The following is a 26,070-nucleotide window of genomic DNA, read 5'->3' as shown; positions in this document are numbered from 1 at the left end:
TCAAAGGCCTGAGCTTGGAGCTTTTTGTGAGGCTCTCTGTAACCTTTTTTGTTCTTATGAAGAAAATTTGCAAATAGAAATAAAACCACAATCCATGCTGGAGGAAACAAGAAACCAAGTAGGAAAAAACGACGAAAATGTCCCTTCTTGCTCATCAAATAGTTGCAAGAATCACACTCACAATCCACCAATTCTTCGTGACGAAGTTCATAAATGGGAAAATTCAAAATCTAGCAAAAAGTCAAAAATTTCATGTTATATATACTGACGATCCCGTTTTGGGTGGCTGCCTCACATCCATCTCAATTCCCCTTTTGGAGGCGGCAATAAACCACTGGTAACTGATTCATCACTTTGAAACCAATTTGAATCGGATGTTCGGGTGCAGACACCGATCTAAAAAACCACTACACCAGACACCACTTATCAGACACCCTATGAATGGAAACGCAGGTATTCAACCAGCTCGTAACCCTTTTGTCGTCCTCAAAGGCACGAGACCGAAGCGATGGGCTAGAATTGTTGGAACAGGTGGGTTCAGCTGAACTCAGTTCTCGTCAATTTGGGTCGATTTCCAGTGCTCTTTTAGACTTGATCAAAATCGAAAAAAAGGCTTTTTTGACAAATCCAACGCGGGCAACCGAGGATAGACTCATCTCCGCAATCCACAGTCTTCGTGCCACTATAATACTCAGTCTTTCAAGCGCAAAAGTTGTTCGTGTGAAGCACTATACCAATTTAGTTAATGGAATAGTTGTGCTATTTAATGGATCAGAAAATGCCGTTTTTGCTCCTGCGAGCCTCCATCTAGCACGAATTGTTTCCATTTTGCTCAAACAGTGTTTTATAAAGGATCATCTTCTGAAAAGTGATTGGATATCGGTGTACAACCATCTACTTCTCACCTTGGAAAATACAATGGAACAAAAAGGAAGCTCGTTATTATTAGCCGAAGCGTGCCAATCCATATCCCACTTGATATACGCTAGTAGCGACCAAGAAGTTTGCGTGTCGTACCTTTTCCATGATAAAGTATATCTTCGTTTGTTCAAACTGCTTTGGCAACTTTCCAATTTTGGGTCAGAAGAGTTACTAGCGATCCTGGTGCTTCAAATCGTAACGAAACTGATCATCATGTTGTCAACGGAAAACACAGCATTTGTCACCGATCTCATTCATATCGGATTACAAGTTATTGCGTCTCACATTGATATTTCCACACATGAACTTCAACTCCAAATTTGCATCTTTTTAAATGTTGAAGCTGTCCATATGTACACTTCATCTTCCAATACTCAATTGCACAGCTCAAAAGTTTCGAGTAGCTATGTCGTTGGTTCCTTGATTCGCCAATTAATACCCAAGCTGAGCGGGTATGATTACTTACTACAAGCAGAAGATATCGGTCTGAATTTACCCCAACGGTCCAACAGGTTTTTTTCAACCAATTCGTTCTACTTGAAAGATGTGGCACATGATATCAAACCTTGGTTGTTTACTAGAGGTGTGGCTCTCCTAACGAGAACATACTTTTCAATGACAAAGAATTATGTCGTTACGCCTCTTCCCGAGACTCAGGATTTCAAAAGACGTAAAACTTCTGTGAACAACCTGCTTTATCAATCGTCAACCGCAATCGAGTACTACATTAAGCTCGCTGACGATCCAGATCCTAAGGTGCTGCGAACTGCCCTACTCGTATTGGCTTTTTTTATTGATACTGAAGCGCAAGCCAATCGAGTAGACGTAACAAAATGCATAACGGTTGCTTTAAGCTCACTTAAAACCACTTATCTACGCGGGAACTCCTTCCTTGTCATTAAGGCAACCCTAGCCTACATGTTTTTACACCGAGCTCACCTGCTCTCATCAATGATGTTCAACCAAATACTAAAAATCACCATTACACTGGTCAAGGACGAATCAACATCAGATATATGCTCTGAGATCATATACCTCTTATCGTGCACAAACTTGCTGTCTGTCAAGTTGGATCCAAATAGCGTCAATCTCATTAAGAGTCTCCTAGATTCGTCAGGAGTCAATGGACCAATCCAGCTATCAATTTCGTCATTCAGATTCTGGTACGGGCTTGAAAGAATTGCGTCCACCTTTGGCCATGAGTCAGTTATGATATTGAGCACAAGCATCCAAGCCTGGCTCTTCGAAAGATGGGAGAGCTTCCGTGAAATTGTTACAAACGACGCTGTTGAAACCGCTAATTTTGTAGCATGGATTTGCGGCTCGGATATTGGTAACTTGGTACACAAGAAGCTCCATGACCAAGTTGAAGCGTTACAAGGGTTGCAACACTTGCAAATTCAGCATTTAGAATTTGCAGTTCGTATTCATCATGTCTCCAAAGATGAGAAATCTTCAAATTCTCCTATATATACCAACCAGGCTATCAGAAGTGGTGATACTGAGGAGCTAATATCTCGCTTGATTTCTACTGAATCATTTGCAAATTTTGAATCCAAGGTTCTGTGGCACATTTTCTTGGTGCACCTTTTATTAGGTTTAAAGAGGACAGCAATTGATAGTGCTCTAAAAACGTCCCTATTTTACAGCTCAAAGTCGTTGCTATCAAGCGATGTTATCACTCTACCAGATTTTGATGCAATCAAGGCAGTCACTTTCAACTTGAGGTCCTCAATTGCATGCCTGAAAGAACTTCAACTTGAAGATTTGTTGAAATTGGTATCCATAAAGGATTGTGACAAGGTCGTGAAAGTTGTCAGGAAACCAGACGGACTAGGGCGTCGAAATGAAGTGCCCAAAATACTTGATAATCTGGTTCAAAAAATCGAAGTACTAGTAGAACTTCTAGTACTCTCGAAAACTAATGGCGACACCTCTCATTTCTCTCGCTGTATTCATCTTCTCGAGACTTTAAGTGATCCTGATTTTGCTGTCGGTATTCTCCAATTCCTTCGGTTGGCCGAAAACCTTCCGTTAGAGGAAATTTCCATTCTGACAGCGTCTCGCATTGTACGTTGTATTGGCGAAAGACTACTCGCCAACGAAAAATATGAGAGATGCGAGTCGACATTTGTGACCGTTGCTTTGGCAATACAGTTCCTTCTCCCTCTTTTCTCATTGAATCTCAATTCTGATCTAGGAAAAGACTGTCAGGATATCTGTTTGTGGTATGTGAAATGCTTCAAGATGGGGCTCATTCAAACGGAAAACTCTACGTTGCAATTCTTCAAGTTTGTTGAGAGCATGATCTTGGAGGGAGAAGGAAAGATTTGGTCAAATGAAGAGCTCGTACAATTACTACTTGAGGGCCTCGCAACAGCACCGAATAATATCACTTTCCACATTTCCAATTCTATCTGCAACCTTGTACTGCAAAGGGGACAGTTGATTTCTTACGAGAGCATAATCAATGCGTTCGATACACCGCAGAGGTCAGTTGAGTCTAGCTCATCGTTCTTGTACTTACTTCTGCGATTAGGATGTCTGTCGTTTTCTAATTTTGCAACATCAGTGTACAACATAACTGAGTTTGCTAGCTTCAAGCATGCTGAACCGTACGTTGTTCAGAATTTAAGCCTTTTAGCCTCCCACTGGAAGATTTCAGACGTGAGAAGCTTGTTCTCTCTATTCAAAGTTGACATCATCAAATCTTATTTCTTAAGAGGCGCTACAATTAATGATATCCCCGTTCACATTTATGGATTTGAGAATGTCGACACCTTCATAAAGCATGAATACCCCACCGTAGTAGGTGTGGCGATGTCGTTCGGTCTCCTCGAGACAAAAGAGATTATTTCTAGGAGTACCGACCATTTTACGACTGAAGATCGTGTTATTTCTCACTCAGTAGATGTGGCAGTTGCACTTTCATTCACTAAGGGTGGAATCGAAAATGAAATTTTTGCCTTTAAAATGTCTGACAAGGGCGGGTTTTCCCAAGTTTTGCAAGTTCATCGACTCGAAATCATTTTATTCATCGTGAGACTGACGGCTATTTTTGATGACAACTCGATCAAAGGTTTACTTACTAGAGAGAAAAGCGACAAGTTTTCATCTCTCTTTTCATCTGTGAATATGAAAAGCAACGGTAATGAAACCTCATCCATACCTATCAACACAGCAGTACAAACTATTCAGCGGTTGTACAACGCTCATGATAAGAGCTCAGTATGGCTGCCAGAGAACGTGTACTTTCTTGTGAGAAGACTCTTTGTTGAAATGAATGAGTATCAGATTCCCGAAAGGAAGTTGAAGCTTTTTAGGCAAATCAAATTGGTCTTGTTGCTAAGCGACGAAGGAGATCCATGCGACAAGTTGAAGGTACTCTTGGTCAAAATTTGCAACCACATGATCAGGGTCAAAAATTCATTTAGTGAAGTTCATGCTATGATGATTTGGATCAACGTTGGTGGCTTGTCACTTCTGAGCTCCGTTTTATTTATCAAAGAAGTGATGTTGTTTCTTAGAAACATGCTAAGGTTTGACCCTCATGCACAGATGTCCCTGACATTCATGAGCAACTTGAGGACTCTTAGTGCTTTATTGTACGACGATGGTCTTACTTTGCTTTTTTCTGCTGTTCTAGATGTCATTGCAAAGCAAGAGATACCACTTTCCGGCAAGAACCTAGAGTTGTACATTCATCAATCCTTGAATTGTGGTGTTGGTGTTGAAAACATCTTCCGCTTTAGCGAATGTCTAATAGAGAAGGCGACAAAAGAACCTTTTGCATTGTACAGCAATATCGCTGAGGCATTGTTGACCTTACCTCATTCCTCCGATTATTCTGACCAATTTCGTTCATGGAGTGCGGATTATCTTGCTTCCTTCTATCTTGGTGGCTCCCTTATCGACATCAAGCCATTTGGTTCAGTTCAAGCAAAAAATTTTGAGTTTCATGATGATTTCATCCGCAACGTTTCCACTCTTTCACACACTATCAGGCAAGCTGCAAAGTATTGTCACGATTTGAATCCAAGGACAGCGGGTGCTGCCGAGCTTTTCATTGGAGGAATTGTCACGGAGAAAGGTGAAGTTTCGAAACTGATAATGGATATGAAAGACATCGTGCTGTGTATCAAGCCAATTGACTACCCTACAATTCTCAAGTTTACAAGGGATCCACCCCAGTTTACAAGTGAGGTCGGTTTTGTCTCTTGTATAAAAGAGTTCCACACCTATACTTCGTTCGAGCTATGGCTCGATAACATAATCACTCTGATCCTAGATGAAACTGTCAGCGGAAGCCCGTTTGCAGCATACCTAGCAGCCTTCATCAAAGAAGTACCAGAATTCAAGACAAACTTGTTTCCCCACTTGATTCTAAATTACGTTTATTCTTATGAGGAAGGAAGAAACAACGCATTGAATTTAATCAATACCGTTTGTGGTACCTTTCATCAAAACTTCAATGAACTTGATAGCCGCAGGTGTGCAGAACTTATGTTGGAAACGGTACTTTTAATTCGAACTGGCTCTATCAAGAAGGTGTCTCCATTCCCAGAACTATACACTGCACTCAATAAGGCGATGCTTTATCGATACTGCGCTGAATATCATATGCCCAAACCAGCCTTATTGTTTTCTGAAGAGTTGAAAACGAGTATGAAACATTGGTCAATCGATACGGCCCACATCCATGACATCTATGCACAAATAGACTGTCTTGACTTGTTGGCAGGAATTCCTAGTAGCACCTCGTTTGGTTCTGTGTTGAGTCATTTCTACAAAGGTGGAACAGACGGAGATAAATTTCAATACGGTACGGGACTTTTGGATACTGATATAATTCTATCATCGTCCCTGAATCAGGACATGAAGCTGAATTTTGTGTCTTCAGGTTATCTTGGTCTAGCTAAAATTGTGAGTCAAAACCATCATAAAGAAGAACAACCAGGAATTTCTGAGGCTGACTACGAATGGTCGTGGAAACTAAATACGTGGTCCTTACCTACACTGGACTCTACCAAGGAACATGCCACTATCTATCGCACTTTGAAGCATATAAAGGAATCGCCCACTGAAATCGAACAAATTTGCCAGAGAAGTCTAGTTGAAATTTGGAAACAACGTCCAAATGTTCAGGCTTCAGGTTTGGGACTAAGTGAGTATACGAAGAGTTGGCTTCGTCTATTAGCTACAATGAAAGGAATATCAACAATATCCAGCTCAGATTTGACTGCGATAGATGACTTCGCTTCAACTACTGGTTGGTTTAAAGATTCCGAAACTAGCGATGCAGAGAACATATTGTTATCGAGAAGCATAGCATTAATGTTGAGCGGGACTGCAGCTGAACCATCTTCACAACAGCTAGAAAATGTCTTCATTGCAACCATTCACGAACTATCTCGCTATGTTGCTTTGACCCGGTCGAACGAGCAAAAACCACAAATGATTCGCAGCACTCTTTTGATTAGCAGGATGATTGAAAGCAGAAAAGATAGTGCTTATCAGGAGCAGCTTGTTAATCTTGCAAAGTTCGAATCTGCTCGCTCACTCTGGAACCAAGGCGAGACTCAATTCCCACTTGCTATTGCCAAAGAATTAGCTCATACTGATATCACTACGCCTTTTCGAAAGACAAGCTATTCGCAATCTTATATCACATCAGTGTTAGTATCGTGGCTTTCAGAATCAAAACACGATCTTCCCGGAAACATCATGGCTGATCATGTTGAAAGGGCAGCGAGAGAAGCACGTAGCAATGGCGATCAACGCCAAGCTGAAATATTTCGAACGTTTGGAAAATTTTGTGAAAAAGAGAGTCGATCAGTTAACCTCAATGATGGAATCGCAAAGTTAGAGAAGCAAGTGAATCACAAGAAGAGCGAAATAGACGAGCTCAAGGACCACTATGGCAAGACTGCGGTATCAGCAGCCGAAAAGAAAAGTGTACAGCGCTATTATTCAAAGCTCAAGGCTCTGCACATTGCTGACTTGGAAAACTTGGAGGCTTTAAGATCACAAAGAAGCATGTTTTCACGGAAAGCTGCGCAATTTTACTTGTGGACGATGCGGGCAGACCAACATAATTCAGAAGACTCAGATTCCTTCTTTTCCGTATGGTTGAATTTATCTGAGGAAGACGATTTTTGCCTCGAATTGGAACTGGCTTTACTGGAAATCCCCAGCTTTCAAATTGTAAGTTGGTGCACTCAGCTTATGTCTAGATTGTCCACTGAGAATACCCCCTTTCAGTCTCTCATACAGCAGCTTGTATTCCGAGTCTGTAGAGACCATCCTTACCACTCCATTTACGGCTTGATCTCCCTAAGAAAGCATGCAAAGTACGCTAATGAAGATGTCAACCCTTCTATGGCTCCAAAAACAAGCGCCGCAAATGAAGTATGGTACAAGTTGCAGAAGATCAATGACAACATGAGCGAAGTACAAAGGTACGCTGACGAGTTTGCTGACAATAGCGTCAAGTTGGCAGAACATAAAGTCAAGCGAGGTAAAACTGTTGATCTTGGGTCTTTGAGTATTGGCGATTATTGGATTCATCGACTTCCTGCGATTCCCTCCCCAGCGATGACGGTTCCAATTGACTACACATGCAAGTACGAAAACGTTGTATTCATGAAAAGCATTGACGGTAACATATCAGTGGCAGCATCTGGGTTGAGTCTTCCGAAAATTGGCAAATTTCTTCTTTCTGACGGAACTTATCACCGGGCACTTTTCAAGTCAGGTACTGATGATTTAAGACAAGATTCTATCATGGAACAAGTTTTCGAAAAAGTTAACACAATCTTAGAGAAAGACTCAGCTACCAGAAAGCGAAGTCTTCGAGTAAGAACATACAAAGCCATTCCATTGGGACCTAAGGCAGGTGTCATTGAGTATGTTCCTAACTCGGTAGCGTTGATTGATATCATCAAACCGTACCATCTCAAACATGATAGTATCAAAGCAGAAAAGGCACGAGAACAAATGAAGTCGTGCCAGAACAGCAGCAATAGCGAAAGAATTGAGGTTTTCAAGTCCATCAAGAACAAGGTCCAGCCGGTGCTCAAAGAGTTTTTCGCTGACACGTTCTCAGAAGTCGAGAATTGGTTTGAAAGCAGAGTCTTGTACACACGAGGAATCGCTACCACATCGATTGTAGGGTACGTTCTTGGTTTGGGAGACAGACACTGTAATAATATTTTGCTTGACAAAGAAAGTGGTGAGCCAATTCACATTGATTTAGGAGTTGCGTTTGACCAGGGAAAGAAGTTGCCGATTCCAGAAACAGTTCCCTTCAGACTTACGCGAGACATAGTTGATGGTTTTGGAATAAGTGGTGTCGAGGGAATTTTCAGAAAATCGTGTGAACATACCTTTAGAGTGATGCAATTGCACAGCGACCACATTTTGGTGATCCTAGATGTGTTGAGATGGGATCCACTATATACATGGAGCATCTCGCCAATTCGAAGAAAGCATCTTCAACAAGAGGCAGACGTTGGAAATATCAAGTTGCAGCCATTAGACGATGTATCGGAAGCCGGCAAGGCTATATCCACAGTTGGCGAAAAACTCTCTGGAAGAGGACTTAGCGTGGAGGCTACTGTCCAGACGCTCATTAATGAGGCTACCAACGATGAAAATCTTGCTTTAATATACTGTGGTTGGTGCCCATTTTTTTAGTTGTCGCAAAGGCGCCGCACCTAGTGCAGGTTTGCGAAACGAAGTTCAACTGATATATCAATGTCCGAAAATGGTCTTGAAGGGAATATTATTTCAGTCCCTCTAATACTCGAGGATCATGCGTCACACACGGTAATAAAAGCTACCTCTCTTTATATGCATTCGTATTTCAAGCCCGCAACTAGCGAAATCTGGATAACTGGAATGTGCCAAGAGGGTTGTTTCCACGCTTCAATTGACAAATCTACGATTGAAGAAACTATCAACAAAGACTTTACGTATTCACAGTGGATGGAGATTATCCAGCTGCATTTTTGTGGGGCAGAAGACAAAATCGGGTCACTTACTCTTAGCGCAAGATACGAAACTCTGAAAGATTACTACGATGAAAAATTGGAACTTCGTGACGATGAAGAAATGCCAGTCATTTCAGAAACTGTGGTGTTGCTGTTCAAGACTCTGGAAACTTTGGCAAAAACTAAGGCAAAATTTTTGTTATCAATGGTGGATTCTGTGGAAGATGTTTTAATTCAAAAAGAGCAGAATTTGTTCAATTGGATCGAAAAGGTGTTGCAGGACAACACTGCCCTCAAGAGTAAGCTAGCGGCGGCCACTGAAAAGATGGAAACATTTTCAACAATTAGCAAAAATCAGCAAGAAGAGCTCGAGAACTCACACAAAGAACACAAGCAAATCATACAAGATATTCAAGAAAAACTCTATGCGGTACTCAATGCAAAAAAGGCTCGTATATGGCAGCTTGAAGGCAAGCATTCGGAGCGACTTGACTATTTAAACGAAATATTTGAGGCTAAACGTGCACAAGATTTGAATAATAGACGCATTGATGTTGATAATATTCCCACAACTTTGGATAGTATCTACGTTCGGGAACGAAAGCGAAAAGGAAAAACGAAAGAGGTTGCAAATAAAAAAATAAAAAAGGAAAATGAAGACGAAGAAAAAATACCCCCACAAACTGACGAAAATGAGAGCACCGAGACCGACCTGGAACCTCAAAAAAGGACAAGGTCGCGACGTAGAGAATTGGGCACTGTCACCTCACCCAAAGATCATGAAATTGATCTGGAAAGTGATTTCGAAAAGACTGAGAACTCGGACACAGAAAGCGAAGCCAAAGAGTCTACAGATAACGGCTCGGACTAGTCTTCATTAATATACACTTACTTTTGCTCTCCAACCTCCAAAGGAGTCAAACGCAAGTATGGCTTGATGATTCTGAACTTGGGGAACAAAGTCTTGGCTTCCTCATTGGAAACAGTGGGGTGCACGATAACATCATCTCCTGGAACCCAGTTGATAGGAGTGGTGACTCTGTACTTGTCACCGGTTTGCAACGAGTCAACAACTCTCAAAACCTCAGCGGTGTTTCTACCAGTAGAAGCTGGGTAAGCCAAGATCAATCTGATCTTCTTCTTGGGGTCAATGACGAACACGGATCTGATAGTGAATTGAACACCCTTGTCATCAACGTTGGAAGCGTCCTGGTAGTCGATCATGTCGTATTTCAAGGCAACCTTTCTTTCTGGGTCAGCAATGATGGGGAACGACAACTTGGAACCGGTAACCTCATCAATGTCTTTGATCCAAGCCTTATGAGACTCGGTACCGTTGGCGGACAAACCGATCAACTTGACGCCTCTCTTGGTGAATTCTGGCTCCAATTTGGCGAAAGCACCCAATTCTGTGGTACAGACTGGGGTGAAATCGTCTGGGTGAGAGAACAAAACGACCCAGTTGTCGCCAATGAACTCGTGGAAAGAAATTGGTCCGTTGGAAGTATCAGCTTCGAAATCTGGGGCAGTGGAGCCCAAACGCAAGGTGGTGTGTTCAGACATATTGGTAAATAAGAATAAAGGTAATTTTTCACGACAGCGTACCTCTGGCTTTTATCTTGCAGAATCACCACTTGTCACGTGCCATGAGCCACTTTCCGGTGCAATGGGCAACTTGTGGCACGGGGTCTATCTGGTGGGGTACCAAGACAATTGGTCCGGTAAAAGTGTGGCTTTTCGTTTGTGGGTCTTGAGTCTTGAATCAAGCAGCGAGGCATTGATGGCGGTAGAATTATCTGGAAACTGCTCTGAAAAGTCGTTGCATCAATGCACCTGAAAGTGGTCCGACGCAACCAACTGCAGAACGAACTGCCAATGACTCTCCATTAAGAACTAGCTTCGGCGGCTATGTCAACTCCGTAGTCTTGCAATGTCTCACCCATATCGTTGGTCCATTCGGAGCTGTTGTCTCTATATACATGTGGCTCACCTCCGCTTTTGAAACCACCATCTGGGGGCCATGGAAGATCGAGTTGTTCATCGTAGTTAATTTCGTAATGTATACCATCAGTTGAGGGTCCGCTCCATGGAAGAAGCCATTTCCAAGGTGGACCCAATGCATTGACTGTGTTTTTGTAAAACCCATGGTCATAGGGGAAAATGATGTCATCGGCTCTCATAGGGCTTCCTGGACGAATCCACGATTCTAGTTTAGGCAATTCTCGGCCATGGCACAGTTTATAGTTATCACCTACTTTATCCCAAAACCTTTGTGTCGTTACTTGATTTTCTATGCGTTCTTTTTCCCATGCCTCTATCTGAGTGGTGCCTGTAACCACATGAATTACGCATCGTATGAGGAGGATCAGCACACTCAACCAGATAAATCCGACTAGTGGAAGAAGAAATATCACCGCTACCATTTCGCCCTTGTTAGTGAGGTACATGGGTAAGTTTCGATCATGATAGAATGATATAGCTCGCTGAAAAAGCTTGACAAAAGTATAGGCCGCAGTGAACACCACCCACACGAGAAAGCGAAGAAAATGAGGCAAGTTTCCATGACCAACACAATTAAGAGTCCATGGACAATGATGGTCCATTTGAAGCACACATTTGTTGCATGACTTGCAATGGTGAGTTCTGGGTGGTTTCTGAACCTTGCACTTGTAGCACCATCGTTTCCAGTGACCACGTTCAGGAGTGTAGGTTTGCGGAGGAGATCCTGGCAGTTTCACAATGGCCACGGCGTACGATATCCATACCATGGTGACATAAATTTGGTACCTAATCTGTTGAGATTGGGACATATGATGAGAAAATACAAAGAAATGAGACCCATAGGCAAGCGAGGCTATGAGAAGACATGGTATCTGGTTAGTAGAAAATAAGAAAGGGAAAGAAAGTTGGGAAGACTAGAAGTATAACAAGATCAATAAATTGAAAGACAAAGTGAAAAACAATAATGAATGATACCACTTTGTTTCATATTTGGTTCACTTCTAGTATATTTTGTAGTTCTTTTCAGAAACAAAGCAATCTTCTCTCACTCTGATACTCTTCTTCTTGTTACTTACTATCACCCCTAGTATGGGCCATTTGAACTTCACGGCCATGTTCGCGTCTCTAGTTCCAAATCTCATATCTCTTTTAGATCCCGGTGCACGGGTGTGCGACAGTGGGATTGAGCGCCAACACCTCAATCAATTGCCACTAAAACCCATTGATTAGATGACGTCAATTGGTACGGGTTATGACTTGTCCAACAGTGTTTTCTCGCCGGATGGACGCAACTTCCAGGTGGAATATGCCATGAAGGCAGTGGAAAATGGAGGCACTTCTATTGGACTTAAATGTAAAGATGGCATCGTTTTGGCGGTGGAAAAAATCACCAATTCAAAGCTTTTGGTACCAGGAAAAAACAAGCGTATACAGACCATAGACAGGCACATTGGTGTTGCTTACTCGGGGCTTTTACCCGATGGACGTCATTTTGTCAATAGAGGCAGAGACGAAGCACAATCATTCAAGTCTATTTTCAAAAACCGTATTTCTGTTCCCCATTTGATGGATAGATTGGGGATCTACGTGCAAAATTACACTTGTTACAACTCGGTGAGGCCGTTTGGAATTGTTGGTATTGTAGGTGGAGTGGATGACAATGGGCCACATTTGTATATGATTGAGCCCAGTGGAACGTGCTGGGGCTACACGGGTGCAGCCACCGGTAAGGGCCGTCAAATTGCGAAAAGTGAGTTGGAAAAATTGGATTTTGAGACGTTGACGGTACGTGAAGCGGTTAAGGTTGCGGCCAAAATCATTCGTCAGGCACATGAGGATAACAAGGACAAAGATTACGAGTTGGAGATCTCATGGTGTTCCGTAGAGATGACCAATGGATTGCACGAGTTTGTACCTGAAGACTTGTTGAAGGAGGCGATTCAATTGGCAGAAGATGACGAAGAAATGGAGGAATGAATGAATGGAGGAGATCAGGAATATCGAGTAAAGAGATTGTGAAGTGACGGCTATTATATCGACCCCTACATTCACAATACTACAATCCCAATTCTACATTCAAATACCACACACAATACTACAATCTTATAGCTTCCCTTCTATATCGCACACCGCTTCTATCTCGCTTCTCGCTTCGCTTCGCTCAGTAGATCATCGCGCGCCAAAACAAACATCATGTCCCATCCGCCGGACACTCGCGACTCAATGGAGTTTGACGAGACTCAACTGGACATAGGGGACCAGTTCGAGAGTACTTCTGGACCCATTGATCATACTGGTGAAGTCAGTTTGTCGTCAAAGTTTCCAGAATCATCATCTTTACCATCCCACTCAACTTCCAAGCAAGACAATTATAGCCGCTCTTCCGAGTTCCAAGACAACCATTCGTCCTCTGCTGAGTCCAGTGCATTCATATCTCACCCAGAAGCACACTCGTCTGATTTGGACCTTTCTAATGTCACGGATATGGATTCCAGTCTCACAAGCATGCGAGAGTCGCTCGCTCAACTTCGGGTAAATTCTCCCCAGGATAAATCGGATGTTTCGCCATGGCGCCGACTACGCTCAGCACAACCGCTACCGTCCGCTCCAAAGTTTGCACTCCTGGCGGGTGCTCCTCGGCTCGAGCCGCCAAACCTGAATCGGGTTGAATTGAGTCGATTTTCTCCACAATCTAAATTTGGACCTGGATATGGACCTTCCCTGTCTGGATCTGGACCTTCTTATGAACCTCTGTATGAACCTCATCTGTCTTTGGCTGATCGGTGGAGCCCCACAAAGCCGGTCAGAAATGGATTCGACGCTTCCGTCAACTCGGTTTCTCGCATAGACGAACTCACAAAACAGATTACAGACTATCGCATACAAATACGGCTCTTACGACAATTTATTCACCGCTTGGTTCAGCGGCTTCGCGACGACGGAAATGGTTTAGATGTCGCTGAGCAGTCGTTTGTTCAAGAATTAGCGTCGCCCACCTCGGAACTTGCTGGCCATGACGAACGGTTTGACGAAATCTTGAAGCTCAACGAGGACCTCTATGCCAGTCTTGAGGCTTTCGAAGCACAGATCCGTGAAAAAGACAAGGATATTGAAAACCTCAAGTCGACAAACTCACAGTACGAAAATGCTTTGGACTCTATTATACGTGAACACGGCCAAACTCCGCCTTCTTCTATTTCCGAAAGGGTGCTGATGCTCAGATTGGCTATCCATGAACATTTACTGGGTTCCATGGCCAAGATAGAACAGCTATTGAATAGCCAGAACGACGAGATCGCAGCCTTGAATGCACGGCTCAAAAAAGAAGCGGCTTCTGCTGAATCGGCACAGGACAACATGCGCCAAATCATTGAGAAAGTTAGTGCTTTGGAGGAACCCAATTCAAGTATTTTAGATGCAGATGGTGAAGATGTTCAAGCAGCAGTATCCAAACGTCTAGATCGTCACCACTCGCTTGTGGAAAAACTTACTGCGGAACTTGAAACTTTTCGTGCTCAAGTAGCTTCGGAAGGCTCAAGAGAAAAGGAGAGAGAACTTGAAGAAGCCCTCAAGTTAGCAGTGCTGCAATTCGAAGCTCAGGAAGAAGAATCACAACAAAAAATTGCAGCACTCAATTCTCAAATTGCAAGCTTACGTCTGCTGATCACAAAGCTACGTGATGAAGAAAGTAGAGATCTTCAAACAAAACAAGAGCTTGAAAAAGCGGTAGAGAAACAGCGTGTATTGCGAGCAGAAAAGGTCCGTCTTAGTCACCAGGTTCAATCGCTTCTCGAAGATAAAGAATCCGCTACTTCGACCATTGAACAATTGAAGAAGAAGCTCTCAACCTATAAGTCGCGGAGTGCCCTGCCTGATACTAATAGCGAACATCAACTTGTTCAATTCGATGTTGAACAATTTCTGAAAATGTTAACATCCTTTGAGAAAATCGCCGATGATTCCTCTTTGAAAGATCCCAAGAAACACTTTCATAACCTTCAGCAAGCAACCTTCCATGGTCTGGCTACCGAACTTCTTCCTAGTCATCGTTTCGTGTTCAAATATCTTTCTCGAGCTGTGGATGTGCTCGTCAACGACCATGTAAAGCTTCTTCTCAAAGAAGCAGAAGTCAGCCAACTGCACAACGATTATGTGACTAAACTACAGAGACGAATTGACGAGCTTAGCCGTGCAAACGACTCGCTCTCTAAGCAATTAGATGATTTGGAAGAAGGTCAATCTGCCGTATCAGATTCAACAATGACATCACCGCGAGCCAAACTCAGAATTGACGAATTGGTATCACGCTGGAAAGCCGAACGAGAAGCTCGTGTGTACGAGAACAGAGAAGCGTCAAGAAGGGTCAAGGAACTAGAAATTGAAAACGCCAAGCTCCGGGCCGAACTTCATAGGTCGTAGACGACTCCCTATGTGTGGGTGTGTGGGTGTGATTTCAAATGTTGATGAAAATTTTCAAGTGAAAACTATTGTAACCATGAGTGACATCGACTACGAAGCACTCGAAAAAGAGGTTCCGTTGGACGATATTGACTTTTCCGACTTGGAAGAGCAATATGCTGTCAAGCCAGACTTTGGAATTGACAATTTTGTCGTTGTTGATGGTGCGCCAATCGCGCCCGAAGCCAAGGTACCAGTGTTGATCAAGGTTTTGAAAAAGCTTTTCAGTACAGTTGGAGAAATTGTAGAGGGAGAAGAAGGGATTCACATGCCATTAGAAGATGGAAAGTCGAAGGGATTCTTGTTTATTCAGTTCAAAACTGCCCAAATGGCCGATGCGGCCATCCAACAAATGCATGGAAAAAAATTGGATCAGAAGCACAGATTGCTTGTTAACAAATTGAGTGATATTGAGAAATACGGCATTGAAGGAAACGTGCCTACTGAGTTCAAAGAACCTGAAATTCCTCCTTTCAAAAGTCACGGTTATCTCAAATCGTGGTTGCAGGATGAACAGGGCCGTGATCAGATTGGCTTACATTATTCTGATACTTTTGGTGTCTACTGGAACAAGAGAAAGTCTCCAGAACCAGTCATTGAACCAAGAAAGGGTTTCACCTCCAAATATGCCAAATTTTCTCCAAAGGGTACCTACCTTTTCTCCATCCATCCCCAGGGTATCCAGTCATGGGGTGGTGCTCAGTTTGAAAGTATCAGCAAATTTATTCACTCCCAAGTGAGGTTGATTGACTTTTCTCCTAATGAAAAATACTTGGTGACCTTGTCGCCTCAGCCAATTCAGGTTCCTGAAAATCCAGCCGAGAGAGCCCTGTACCCCTTTGGACCAGAAAGCAATGGTCACAAATTGGTTATTTGGGATTTGGCTACTAGTGAACCTGCCAGAACCTTTGCCTTACCTCCTCATTTGGAAGGTCAAAAGGAAATGCCATGGCCATTGGTGAAATGGTCACACGACGACAAGTACTGTGCTCGTCAAGGACCGGGTGCATTAGCCATCTATGAGACTCCTAGCTTCCAGCTTTTGGACAAAAAGTTGGTCAAGATTGACGACATTGTTGATTTTGAGTGGGCTCCAGCTCCTGTCTATCTTGACACCAGCAGCCAAAATGGTCCTGGAGAGCATGTCTTGTCGTATTGGACTCCAGAAAGTTCTAACCAAACCGCCAGAGTTGCTTTAATGCAAATACCTAGCAGACAAGTTCTTCGTACCATCAACTTGTTCCAAGTCAGTGACTGTAAGATGCACTGGCAAGATGAAGCTAAATATTTGTGTGTGAAGGTTGATCGTCATACCAAGTCTGGAAAGACCATATTCTCCAATTTGGAGTTCTTTAAAGTTACCGAGAGAGATATTCCTGTGGAAAAATTGGAGTTGAAAGAAGTGGTTATTAATTTTGCATGGGAACCAAGATCCGATAGATTCGTCACTATTTCTAGATTGGACGACGGTGCACTCAATCCTGCTATCCCCAAAAACACCATTGCGTTCTACGCTCCAGAAACTTCCAAGACAAAGGGAGGTGCCATCACCTCATCCAAATACAAGGCATTCGAGACTGTTGTTGATAAGCATTCCAATACAGTGTACTGGTCGCCCAAGGGAAGATTTGTGGTCATTGCAACTTTGGCAAGATCTAATGGAGAATTGGAGTTTTATGACTGCACTTATGAGGAAGAAAATGTTAGGACTACATCTAAGAACAACGTCAAGTTGTTGAAGTCTGAGAAGTTTTCTGGTATGACCAACCTCGCCTGGGATCCTTCAGGAAGATTTGTGGCTGCATGGTCATCTTCATGGATCCACACCATCGAAAACGGTTACAAGATGTTCGAATTTACCGGTAATATGTTGAGAGATGAGTCAATCGACAACTTTAACGAATTCTTGTGGAGACCAAGACCTCCTTCGATGTTGAATGCTGCTGATAGAAAGAAGGTGAGAAAGAACTTGCGTACTTATAGTGCTCAATTCGAAGAAGCCGATGCTATGGAGGCCGATGCTGCCACCAGACAACTCATTTTGACGAGAAGAAAGCAATTAGAAGAATGGAGAGCTTACAGAGCCAAGCATGCCTCTGCAGGACACCAAAAGAAGGAAGACAAGATGACTGTTATCGAGGAAATCAAAGAGGAGATCATCGAGGAGAAGGAGGAAATCGTGGAGTAATTTGTAGCTTAATTTTTTGGCTTGCTAAGTATCACTATTTACACACCTTTCGTCTTTAATTGTAGACCATGCCATTTTGCAATCTCATCTTTGAGCACCTCGTTGACTATACGATGCTGTTTGATCATGGGAATACCCTTGAACTTGGAGCTCTCCACCTCAATAGCAAACATGGATCCACACCCTCCCGAAACGTCTCTAACCAGAAGATTTTTGGGACTCAATTCTTCGCTTAAAATTTCAAATATCTTCTTCTCGTAGTCATCCATTGGTGGAGCAGAACTATACATTCTAAAGGTTATTCCTCTGCTCCTGGACGGCAAAAGAGCAGAATTCGGTATGCTACGGACCACACCTCTCCACATAATTGTTTAGTTGATATGTCTTGAATGGAATTCTTCGCTTAATAACTAGGACAATCCTAGTGGCTGGTGCACGGGTGTGAAAGTGGTACCGGAGAAAAATATAGTCGAAATGTAACGTAGGAAGCAAGGCGATCAAATTACTGACACGGGATGTCAATGCAGCTCGCTACTAACCAAAGAAACTTCGTTTCAATGAAATTTCAAACTACTTGCTTCAAAGAAACGGGTGTTCGGGTGCGACCAAATACCAGGCTGCGAACAGGCTGCGAATTTATCTCATTTGCCATGTATGATAGTGTTCGAATAGTGGTTTGTGGCGACGACAATGTTGGAAAATCGTCTTTAATTGCCTCATTTGTGAAAGGCAAAGCTGCACCAAACCTACAGAAGGTTCTAGCTCCGGTGACCATATCAAAAAGTGACTTTTTTTCAGAAGATAACGAACCGAAACACTCCACCAAAATACGTTCTTGGGGCTCCAGGAACCGGAGACATGATAAAAGTGGTGGGAACGATATCCTGGACAGCATCCCACCCACTACGGTCATCATTGATACGTCGTCGTCAGATATAACTCGATTACAGCGGGAATTGAAACGGGCCGATGTCATCTGGATCGTTTATTCTGACCATTATACATACGAACGGATCTTGTTACATTGGATGCCGATGTTTCGGTCGATGGGGGTCAACTTGCCGGTTGTTGTTGCTGCTAACAAAGCTGATTTGGATCCAGGGAGTACCACCAAGGCCCAGAACGCAGAGGAATTCATGCCACTTTTGAGTGAGTTTAAAGAAATAGAAGCGTGTATCCGATGCAGTGCAAAGACTGGACTTAACGTTGTTGAGTCGTTTTATTTGTGTCTTCGTGCCGTGGTGTTTCCTATGTCTCCTATATTTGATTCTAAGGAGGGAAATCTCAAACCAGCAGCGGTTGCAGCGTTGAAAAGAGTATTCTTTTTGTGTGACAAGGACCAGGATGGGTACTTGAATGCTCAAGAGTACAATGATCTACACACCAAATGCTTCGGTTTTGCTCCGCCTGAAGATGAGTTCAGTGTTATTGTCAAAACTATAAGTAAAGTGATATACCCAGAAGTTGACTCCAGTGGTGAAATACCACAGCTCATTTCCGAAGACGGCTTTATAATCTTGAACAAGATTTACGCCGAAAGAGGACGCCATGAGACTACGTGGAACATTCTTCGCAAGTTCCACTATACGGACTCGCTTTCTTTGAATGACAAGTTCTTGTATCCCATTCTTGAAGTCAACCAAAATTCTAGCGTCGAACTCAGTCCTACAGGATACAAATTTTTGGTTGATTTGTTTTTGAAATTTGACAAAGATAATGACGGAGGATTGAATGACGATGAGTTGAAAAGCTTGTTTTCTCCCACCCCAGGTATACCAAAACAGTGGCAGGAATGGCTGTTTCCTTCGTGCGTTGTGTGTAACGAGGCAGGCTATGTAACGTTACAAGGTTGGCTTGCCCAGTGGAATTTGACAACTTTCTTGGACTACAAAACCACTTTGGAGTACTTGGCGTACTTGGGATTCGACGACGATAGCTCTATGAAGGCCATAAAGATTACCAGAGCACGTAAGAAGCGACAGAAGCAAGGACTTTATTACCGGCAGCCGGTTACCGATCGCAATGTCTTCAACTGCTTTGTGGTTGGTGCTCCCAAATCAGGCAAGACCTCGCTTTTGCACCTGTTCTTGAGAGGAACATACAGCGATGTCTACTCGCCAACTATAACGCCCAAAATGGGAGTCAAAGACATCGAGCTTCGAGGTGGAAAACAATGCTACTTAATTTTGGAGGAGCTCGGAGAACTCGAACCGGCTATTCTTCTGAACCAGAGCCGACTTGATCAATGTGATGTTATTTGCTATACCTACGACTCTTCTGATCCAGAATCATTTCAATACTTGTTGGATCTTCGTCAGAAACATGCCGCTATGCTCAACGGTATCCCATCAGTATTTGCTGCTCTAAAAGCGGATCTCGATAAGCAACAACAGCGCTCCGATATACAGCCCGAGACCTACACTCGAGATTTGCTACTCAGTTCTCCGCTACATATATCGTCGTCGTGGCCGTCGTCATTACATGAGTTATTCATCCAGTTGGTGGATGCTGCGAAAATGCCATCTACGGCAACGCCGATGCTCGTCAAAGAACCCGATCGCCCGGACATGGAAAATTTTAAACATATCGTAATGGCCGGTTCAGCTATCAGTGTGATGACGTTGGTATCGGTATGGATCTGGAGAAGCTCGGTGCAAAGTCAGAAGTAGGCTCCGAGTGGGTGATGGAGGAGTAGGTCTTATGTGTGGGTGTGATGGATGTCTTCCCGTACAAGATGCGACTGGGATTTTTCATCTCATCGCATCGAATACAAAATCATGTCTGAGCCCGAATATAAGCCTGTGCATGTGGACCAGCCTATCCCGACCACATTTGACCTCGGAAACCTTGCTGCGTTCGACCCCAATCCCCTTGATAATGAGCAATTGAAAACGAACAAGGAACAGTATTTGCAGTCCGTCACTAGAGACAATGTTCAGCTTCTCGTGAACCAGATTCTCTCGCTTCCTATGAAGACCACTACCGACACACATGGCTCGTCTACTGGCCAAGACTCAACCATGACGCTTGCACAGCTTCCAGAACCTACAACGATGCTTCCTCGAGAAAAGCCAATTCCCAAACCAAAACCACCTACGAAATGGGAACAATTTGCAGCCAAGAAGGGCATTAAGGCCAAGGCCAAGGACGGAAAGATGGTGTACGATGAAGCCACGGGCCAATGGGTGCCCAAGTGGGGATACAAGGGAAAGAACAAGGAGTTGGACGACCAATGGCTTGTGGAGGTTGAAGACGAGCCCAAAAATCAAGGCGATGAACTCATTGATCCACGTACGTTGAATCGTGCTGAGAGAAAGAAGCTCGTCAAGAAGAATGAGTTGCAGCACAAGAGAAATCTTCAGGGAAGATGAGTACTGGAAAACCAGCCCTGGAGTTAATAGGGCCTGTATAGTAGTTCTGCATATATTATCCCAAATCTTTCAGCCTTACTCTCTAAGATATGGACAACAATTACAATCCCAAAGAATATCTACCTACCATAGATGTAAGTAAGCAATGAGGTCCATTGTTACTCTCTTGCTAACACAGGCCATACTAAGCGTAGCTGATCTTGAAAAGATCACCGTCAAGAAAATTCGACATGCGCTTCAAGAATTGTTTTCGGTAGATTTACAGCCAAACAAAAAGGCCATCAATGACGTTATATTGAACAGGTATTACGATCTTGTCAGCAGGAGGTCCCAGGAGAATGATAGTGAGGAGGATAGAAAGGCAGAAATCATAAAACAAGATGAAATAATGGCGCAAAAGCTTCAAGGTGAAATGCTGTCACGGACTCCAGGGCGGCGAAAAGCTGCTCCAAAACGAAAGAATTCCACCACAAACAACTCAGGTGCCACGAAACCGCCTTCTAAGACGGGTTTCAACCGAGAAATGGCACTTTCGAGTCAACTTCAAGAAGTGATAGGAGAAGAAAAGTGCTCTCGGCCACGAGTGGTGAAGTTATTGTGGGCGTATATCAAGGATAGGGATCTTCAGAACCCACAGGATAAACGGCAGATCAACTGCGATGAAAAGTTGACAGCATTGTTCAAAAAGAGTAAGTTATCTTGAGACATTGAGTTTTCAGTACTAACATAGAAACCGTGGGAGCGTTCGAGATGAACAAGATTCTTACGAAACACATATTTCCATTAGATGATAAAGGGCTGAAGGACAATGAGGTGGTGAGTGACGTTTCTGAAGAAGAATAGAGAACGCCAGAGACTAACGAGAAAAATGTGATAGACATACGGCCTTGTCGTAGATGTGATATAGTGTACAATACAAGCACAAAGAAACAAAAGAGTAAGCTATTTGAACCAATTCCTCTTCCTTACTCTCCTCACTTCTTCTCTCTCCTTCCCACTTTTCCCACTTCTTCTCTTCTTCACTTCCTCCTCCCTCCCTCCCCATCACATTGTCTTCTCCACAATGCGCGATTTCAAATGCACTCTCACTGTTTTGCTTCGTCGCAACGTCTCGTTTCACCATGATGCTGGCATCCCAGAAGGACCGCATTCTCCGGCACGACACTTCGGCTAGTGCCTCTAGCCGGACCCACAGTTTGGCGTCGGGAATGATGCTCGCAGACGATAATTCCTACGATCTGGTTGATCGTGTAGCACTCTATGAACTGGTACTTAAAATAATGATTCTCGATTATGTGACAGAAGCCCGATTCCGGACTCCGATAGAAGACTTAGAGCTTACCAAGAGCCGATCGCCGACTCGTGCAAACGAAAAGATCCCATCCTACTTGATAGCGAGCTTGGAGTCTCGATTGAAAGCCATCGCATTGAAGAAGAATGTTGGTCCAGAATTGGACGAAACCACTCGAAGATCTTTCCTCAGTTTCTACAGTGAATTACTAGACCTCCGGTTTCGAAACGAAGTCTCCAAAAATGGAACTTTTCAATACTTGCTAATGAAGTTTGTTTCTTGTGCTAGTAAAGAAGTTGCAAAGGTAGGTACCGTTGCTCCTACAGATATCAGCGGGGTGGTATTTGTTCAAGCTACCAAGTTTGTAAACATACTCGAGTCTCTCGTGACCAAAGACGACAAGAGAGCAGAAGCAGTGATTCTGACCCTTCGAGATGCTCAGCAATCTTTCAAACCTTCGGGCCACTCTTCCTCCTCCACCTTGGACCCGACAAACGCACGCTATAGAAAACCTTCCTTCCGGGTGGCAGATATGGACCAGACCAAGCTCGCCCTTCTTCAGGAGCTTTTCAATGTGGATCTGGTCAAATTGCAACAGGATGTATTCAAGCTCAAAGATTACGTTCTGGAAAAGACTCTCATCAAAGACATTGAACAAATCAACTTTTATACAGAGAAAGACCTCGGTTTGCTAAATCCCAGAAACTTTCAAACTATGAAAGCTTACAATGCATGGAAAAAGCGATTTTTGGACCTTTCCTCGTCCATTTCCAACAAGTATAAAGTCCCACCTTCCATGAAACTTCTTGCCGCTCCTCCGCTCCCAAATGGACTGGACTACTACATGATACCATCCAAATCTCATGGCCGCTCATATCTCGTCATATTAATGTTGCTATGCTTGCAACACCAGCATAAGAATACAATCATTCAGGACACCGAAACCGCACTCTTCTCAAAACCAATGTTGTCCATCATATCCACCTGCGCAAACATTTGGCTCCAAGACTATTCTACCAGGGCAGTATGCCTCTATACTGCTGCTCATCTATCGGGCATCTTGAAGGATGACAATGAGGGTCCTCATACTCTCGGACCGGTTAACATGGACGCTACTAAACTAATCTTCTTACAATGCAAGCGACTTGTTGAAGAGATTGGTAAACTAGACTGGGAAGATAAACACATGTGGGCCATCAAAGATCAAGAAGAATGGACCAAAAACTTGACGTTTTCTTATAATGAATCCATGTATGGTATAAAACAGTCGTTGGAACAGATATTCAACCCACACGCCAAACCCAAATTTGGTCCATTCTTGATGCTACTCGGAGACTTTCTCGAATCAGATTGTCTCTTCCCACTGATAGCGGAATCTGGCTTGACGAAAAAGTGGGAGAAAAAATTGTCAAAGACCCTCATGCGGACCTCAGAGTCTCGATATGCTCAGTACTTGAGTAATTTGCCTCGTGACGATACCCTTAACATAGTTCATATCATTGACATTAGTGACAAAATAGTTGAGGATGTCAGGCGATTGCAAAAGAGATACAAGAACCCTCTTCTTGGTTTTTTGATGGTTCCCCATGTCGCTGCCGCCGTAATTACTGGGATGTTTGCAGCTGATTCCAAGAATATCTTGAAGCATATTGCAGCATATTGCAAATCACGAAATGAAGAGCTTCCATTTGGTGACGCACTAGAAGCGTACAAATCACTTTATGAGATCCGCAATATCTACAATCAAGTTTCCACTTCAAAGTCGGTTTTCTCTTTTGATTTGGAATCGTTTTTTTATGAATTTCTCCAAGAATGGGTGATTGAAAGTGGTGAGAAATTGAAATCAATTGTGGAGCAGGCACTCACTTCCGACAAATACAATGCAATCAACCTCGAGCACGACGACAAGAAACATAGCTCGTCTGTTCTCGATATTTTCACGTTGGTCAAGGAGTATTTGAGAATTTTGAAGTCTTTAAATTGGTCCAACGAATACCAACTAGCCAAAGTACAGACTACACTTTTAAAGAGTATCTCAGATGCAATCTTATTATACGCCAATACTGTTACTGACAAGATAATTGGCGAGCTTGATGAAGAGGAACAGAAGAAGCTTCTTGAATTGGCAGAATCCACGACAGACAAGCGGAAGAGTGGAAACTGGTTCGATGAAATGAAGAGCGTGGTCAATAATATCCAGAGTGGAGGAGCCCCAAAGCTCGAAGCTGAAAGTGCCTATAACTTCAAGCCACAAACATGTGTTGCGCTTAACAACCTTCAGGCTATGATGTACCAATTGAGCAAGCTAGAGGATATACTCGATCCAGAAAACATTTCAAATGTGGTCTCCGCGTACGAGCCTTCACTGAAGAAGGAATATACAAGCCACGTTTTCTCCTTGCGCTTGGTTAAAGCAGAGAATTTGCAATGCACATCTGGTTCGGCTGCTTCTAGTTTGAGCCCATATGTTACACTTATCGATACCAAGGCAAGAAAAACCATTGGAAAGACAAGAACACTTCACAATACTCCATTGCCAGAGTGGGATGAAGAGTTTGAAATCACTTTGGCTGCTAACTCGTCTCTAACCATATCTGTTACGGCATGGGACGAGAAAAACTATTGGATCACATTCTATCTGTGGACGAGCGTTGTTGCAATTGGATCCACATCGATTTAAACACGATGGTATACCGCAAGAAATTTATCTTGATTTAGACTCGCAAGGTAGAATTTTGCTTGAAGTTGCTGTCGAAAGTGAACGACTTGATGCCATATTTGTCACTGGAAGAGCGTACAGATGTCTCAAACGGTCCCAGGAAAGATGTGTTAATTTGATCGTTGCCAAGTTTTCTCGGTTCATACATTACTGCTTTTCGAGGAGCAATTTGCGGTCAATTTGTGGGAGCATGGGAACAGTAAAACCATCACAGGAACAAATGGACGAAGCTATGATGCCATTGTACAATTACTTGAATCAAAATCTTGAAGTTCTTGCCCAATATTTAACCCAGGAAATGCTCATGAAAGTGATGGTAGCGGCGTGGAACGTGGTGGTTTCAAGTGCAGATGAGCTTCTCTTACCAAAGCTTGCTAGTGCCAAAACTTTTCAGTTGTCTACCATTGGGTCTAAGCTTTCACTGACAAGCACGGGCACTTCTGGATGGCAATCTGCTGTATCCACTGCAGTAGCAAGTGTGTCGAATTCAATTGGTATAAGTGGCTTTGGTAGACTGCTCACCAACAACGAGCTTGAGACGGTATTTGCCTGGTTAACATTTTTATGTTTTGACTTTTTCCACAATAATGGCAATGGCCCTCCCATAGCAGACCTTAAGAATGAGCATTACCAATCGCTCTTGCTAGTTCCCGTCTACTATGATCGTGATATTGAGTTTTTGTTTCTGGAAGTAGATCGGTTGTCGCCAGCCTATGTCAAAGTTTTACGTGAAAGAAACAACTTTACGGGATTTGAGACGAAAGACACAAGAGAGAAAGAAGCTAAACAGATCAAGTCTCAGAACCTTTCCAGGCAGAGAGCGCTTTCTCGTGCAGGCAGCTTGGCAAGAAGCAAGACTATCAATGCACATGCCACTGCTAAGGCGAGAGAAAGAGCTGACCGTGAAGCTCAAGAAGCAAGGTCTGACCCTATGGCAGCGCAGGTGCTCACAGAAGACATAATTCTTCGTCTTTTGTTGGTTAAAGGAGAGAAAGCATATGTTGCTCGCAGACTCGACCAGAGAGAGAGGTTGGCGCATAGTATAGCTACGGAGCGTCTAGCGAGAGCCGCTGCTGAAGGACGTCTTGGTTAGCTTACAGTAACTGAGTAAAAATACATTTTTCGGTTCG

General features: G+C 43.3%; 13 protein-coding genes across 13 annotated transcripts; 10 read left to right on the top strand and 3 right to left on the bottom strand. All coding sequences in view use genetic code 12, as the record gives it.

The window, feature by feature from the left end:
* Positions 1-441: 441 nt before the first annotated feature.
* On the top strand, positions 442-8,616 carry TEL1 (DNA-binding protein kinase; the record flags this gene model as incomplete). The annotated part of the gene is made up of 1 exon (XM_001481937.1): positions 442-8,616. The coding sequence occupies one exon, from the start codon at positions 442-444 to the stop codon at positions 8,614-8,616; it is 8,175 nt and encodes a 2,724-aa protein (XP_001481987.2).
* A 60-nt stretch (positions 8,617-8,676) lies between these two features.
* PGUG_05749 (uncharacterized protein) lies at positions 8,677-9,783 on the top strand (the record flags this gene model as incomplete). The annotated part of the gene is made up of 1 exon (XM_001481936.1): positions 8,677-9,783. One exon carries the CDS (start codon positions 8,677-8,679, stop codon positions 9,781-9,783), a length of 1,107 nt encoding a protein of 368 aa, XP_001481986.2.
* Positions 9,784-9,800: 17 nt separating this feature from the next.
* On the bottom strand, positions 9,801-10,475 carry PRX1 (thioredoxin peroxidase; the record flags this gene model as incomplete). The annotated part of the gene is made up of 1 exon (XM_001481935.1): positions 9,801-10,475. The coding sequence occupies one exon, from the start codon at positions 10,473-10,475 to the stop codon at positions 9,801-9,803; it is 675 nt and encodes a 224-aa protein (XP_001481985.1).
* Positions 10,476-10,798: 323 nt separating this feature from the next.
* On the bottom strand, positions 10,799-11,722 carry PGUG_05747 (palmitoyltransferase; the record flags this gene model as incomplete). Its single annotated transcript, XM_001481934.1, has 1 exon — positions 10,799-11,722. The coding sequence occupies one exon, from the start codon at positions 11,720-11,722 to the stop codon at positions 10,799-10,801; it is 924 nt and encodes a 307-aa protein (XP_001481984.2).
* Positions 11,723-12,143: 421 nt separating this feature from the next.
* PRE10 (proteasome core particle subunit alpha 7) lies at positions 12,144-12,890 on the top strand (the record flags this gene model as incomplete). Its single annotated transcript, XM_001481933.1, has 1 exon — positions 12,144-12,890. One exon carries the CDS (start codon positions 12,144-12,146, stop codon positions 12,888-12,890), a length of 747 nt encoding a protein of 248 aa, XP_001481983.1.
* A 216-nt stretch (positions 12,891-13,106) lies between these two features.
* On the top strand, positions 13,107-15,332 carry PGUG_05745 (uncharacterized protein; the record flags this gene model as incomplete). Its single annotated transcript, XM_001481932.1, has 1 exon — positions 13,107-15,332. The coding sequence occupies one exon, from the start codon at positions 13,107-13,109 to the stop codon at positions 15,330-15,332; it is 2,226 nt and encodes a 741-aa protein (XP_001481982.2).
* A 10-nt stretch (positions 15,333-15,342) lies between these two features.
* Positions 15,343-17,559, top strand: PRT1 (translation initiation factor eIF3 subunit b; the record flags this gene model as incomplete). The annotated part of the gene is made up of 1 exon (XM_001481931.1): positions 15,343-17,559. The coding sequence occupies one exon, from the start codon at positions 15,343-15,345 to the stop codon at positions 17,557-17,559; it is 2,217 nt and encodes a 738-aa protein (XP_001481981.2).
* Positions 17,560-17,597: 38 nt separating this feature from the next.
* PGUG_05743 (uncharacterized protein) lies at positions 17,598-17,924 on the bottom strand (the record flags this gene model as incomplete). The annotated part of the gene is made up of 1 exon (XM_001481930.1): positions 17,598-17,924. The coding sequence occupies one exon, from the start codon at positions 17,922-17,924 to the stop codon at positions 17,598-17,600; it is 327 nt and encodes a 108-aa protein (XP_001481980.2).
* Positions 17,925-18,074: 150 nt separating this feature from the next.
* PGUG_05742 (ERMES complex Ca(2+)-binding regulatory GTPase) lies at positions 18,075-20,228 on the top strand (the record flags this gene model as incomplete). The annotated part of the gene is made up of 1 exon (XM_001481929.1): positions 18,075-20,228. The coding sequence occupies one exon, from the start codon at positions 18,075-18,077 to the stop codon at positions 20,226-20,228; it is 2,154 nt and encodes a 717-aa protein (XP_001481979.2).
* Positions 20,229-20,276: 48 nt separating this feature from the next.
* Positions 20,277-20,930, top strand: RRS1 (Rrs1p; the record flags this gene model as incomplete). Its single annotated transcript, XM_001481928.1, has 1 exon — positions 20,277-20,930. One exon carries the CDS (start codon positions 20,277-20,279, stop codon positions 20,928-20,930), a length of 654 nt encoding a protein of 217 aa, XP_001481978.1.
* Positions 20,931-21,075: 145 nt separating this feature from the next.
* Positions 21,076-21,633, top strand: PGUG_05740 (uncharacterized protein; the record flags this gene model as incomplete). The annotated part of the gene is made up of 1 exon (XM_001481927.1): positions 21,076-21,633. One exon carries the CDS (start codon positions 21,076-21,078, stop codon positions 21,631-21,633), a length of 558 nt encoding a protein of 185 aa, XP_001481977.2.
* Positions 21,634-22,051: 418 nt separating this feature from the next.
* PGUG_05739 (uncharacterized protein) lies at positions 22,052-24,901 on the top strand (the record flags this gene model as incomplete). Its single annotated transcript, XM_001481926.1, has 1 exon — positions 22,052-24,901. One exon carries the CDS (start codon positions 22,052-22,054, stop codon positions 24,899-24,901), a length of 2,850 nt encoding a protein of 949 aa, XP_001481976.2.
* A 229-nt stretch (positions 24,902-25,130) lies between these two features.
* Positions 25,131-26,033, top strand: PGUG_05738 (uncharacterized protein; the record flags this gene model as incomplete). Its single annotated transcript, XM_001481925.1, has 1 exon — positions 25,131-26,033. One exon carries the CDS (start codon positions 25,131-25,133, stop codon positions 26,031-26,033), a length of 903 nt encoding a protein of 300 aa, XP_001481975.2.
* Between the last annotated feature and the right edge of the window lie 37 nt (positions 26,034-26,070).

Source organism: Meyerozyma guilliermondii, genomic scaffold (assembly GCF_000149425.1).
Source record: "Meyerozyma guilliermondii ATCC 6260 scaffold_8 genomic scaffold, whole genome shotgun sequence".
Lineage (NCBI taxonomy): Eukaryota > Fungi > Ascomycota > Pichiomycetes > Serinales > Debaryomycetaceae > Meyerozyma > Meyerozyma guilliermondii.
The sequence above is the reverse complement of the archived record's forward strand: the minus strand, read 5'-3'. Positions and strand labels throughout refer to the sequence as shown.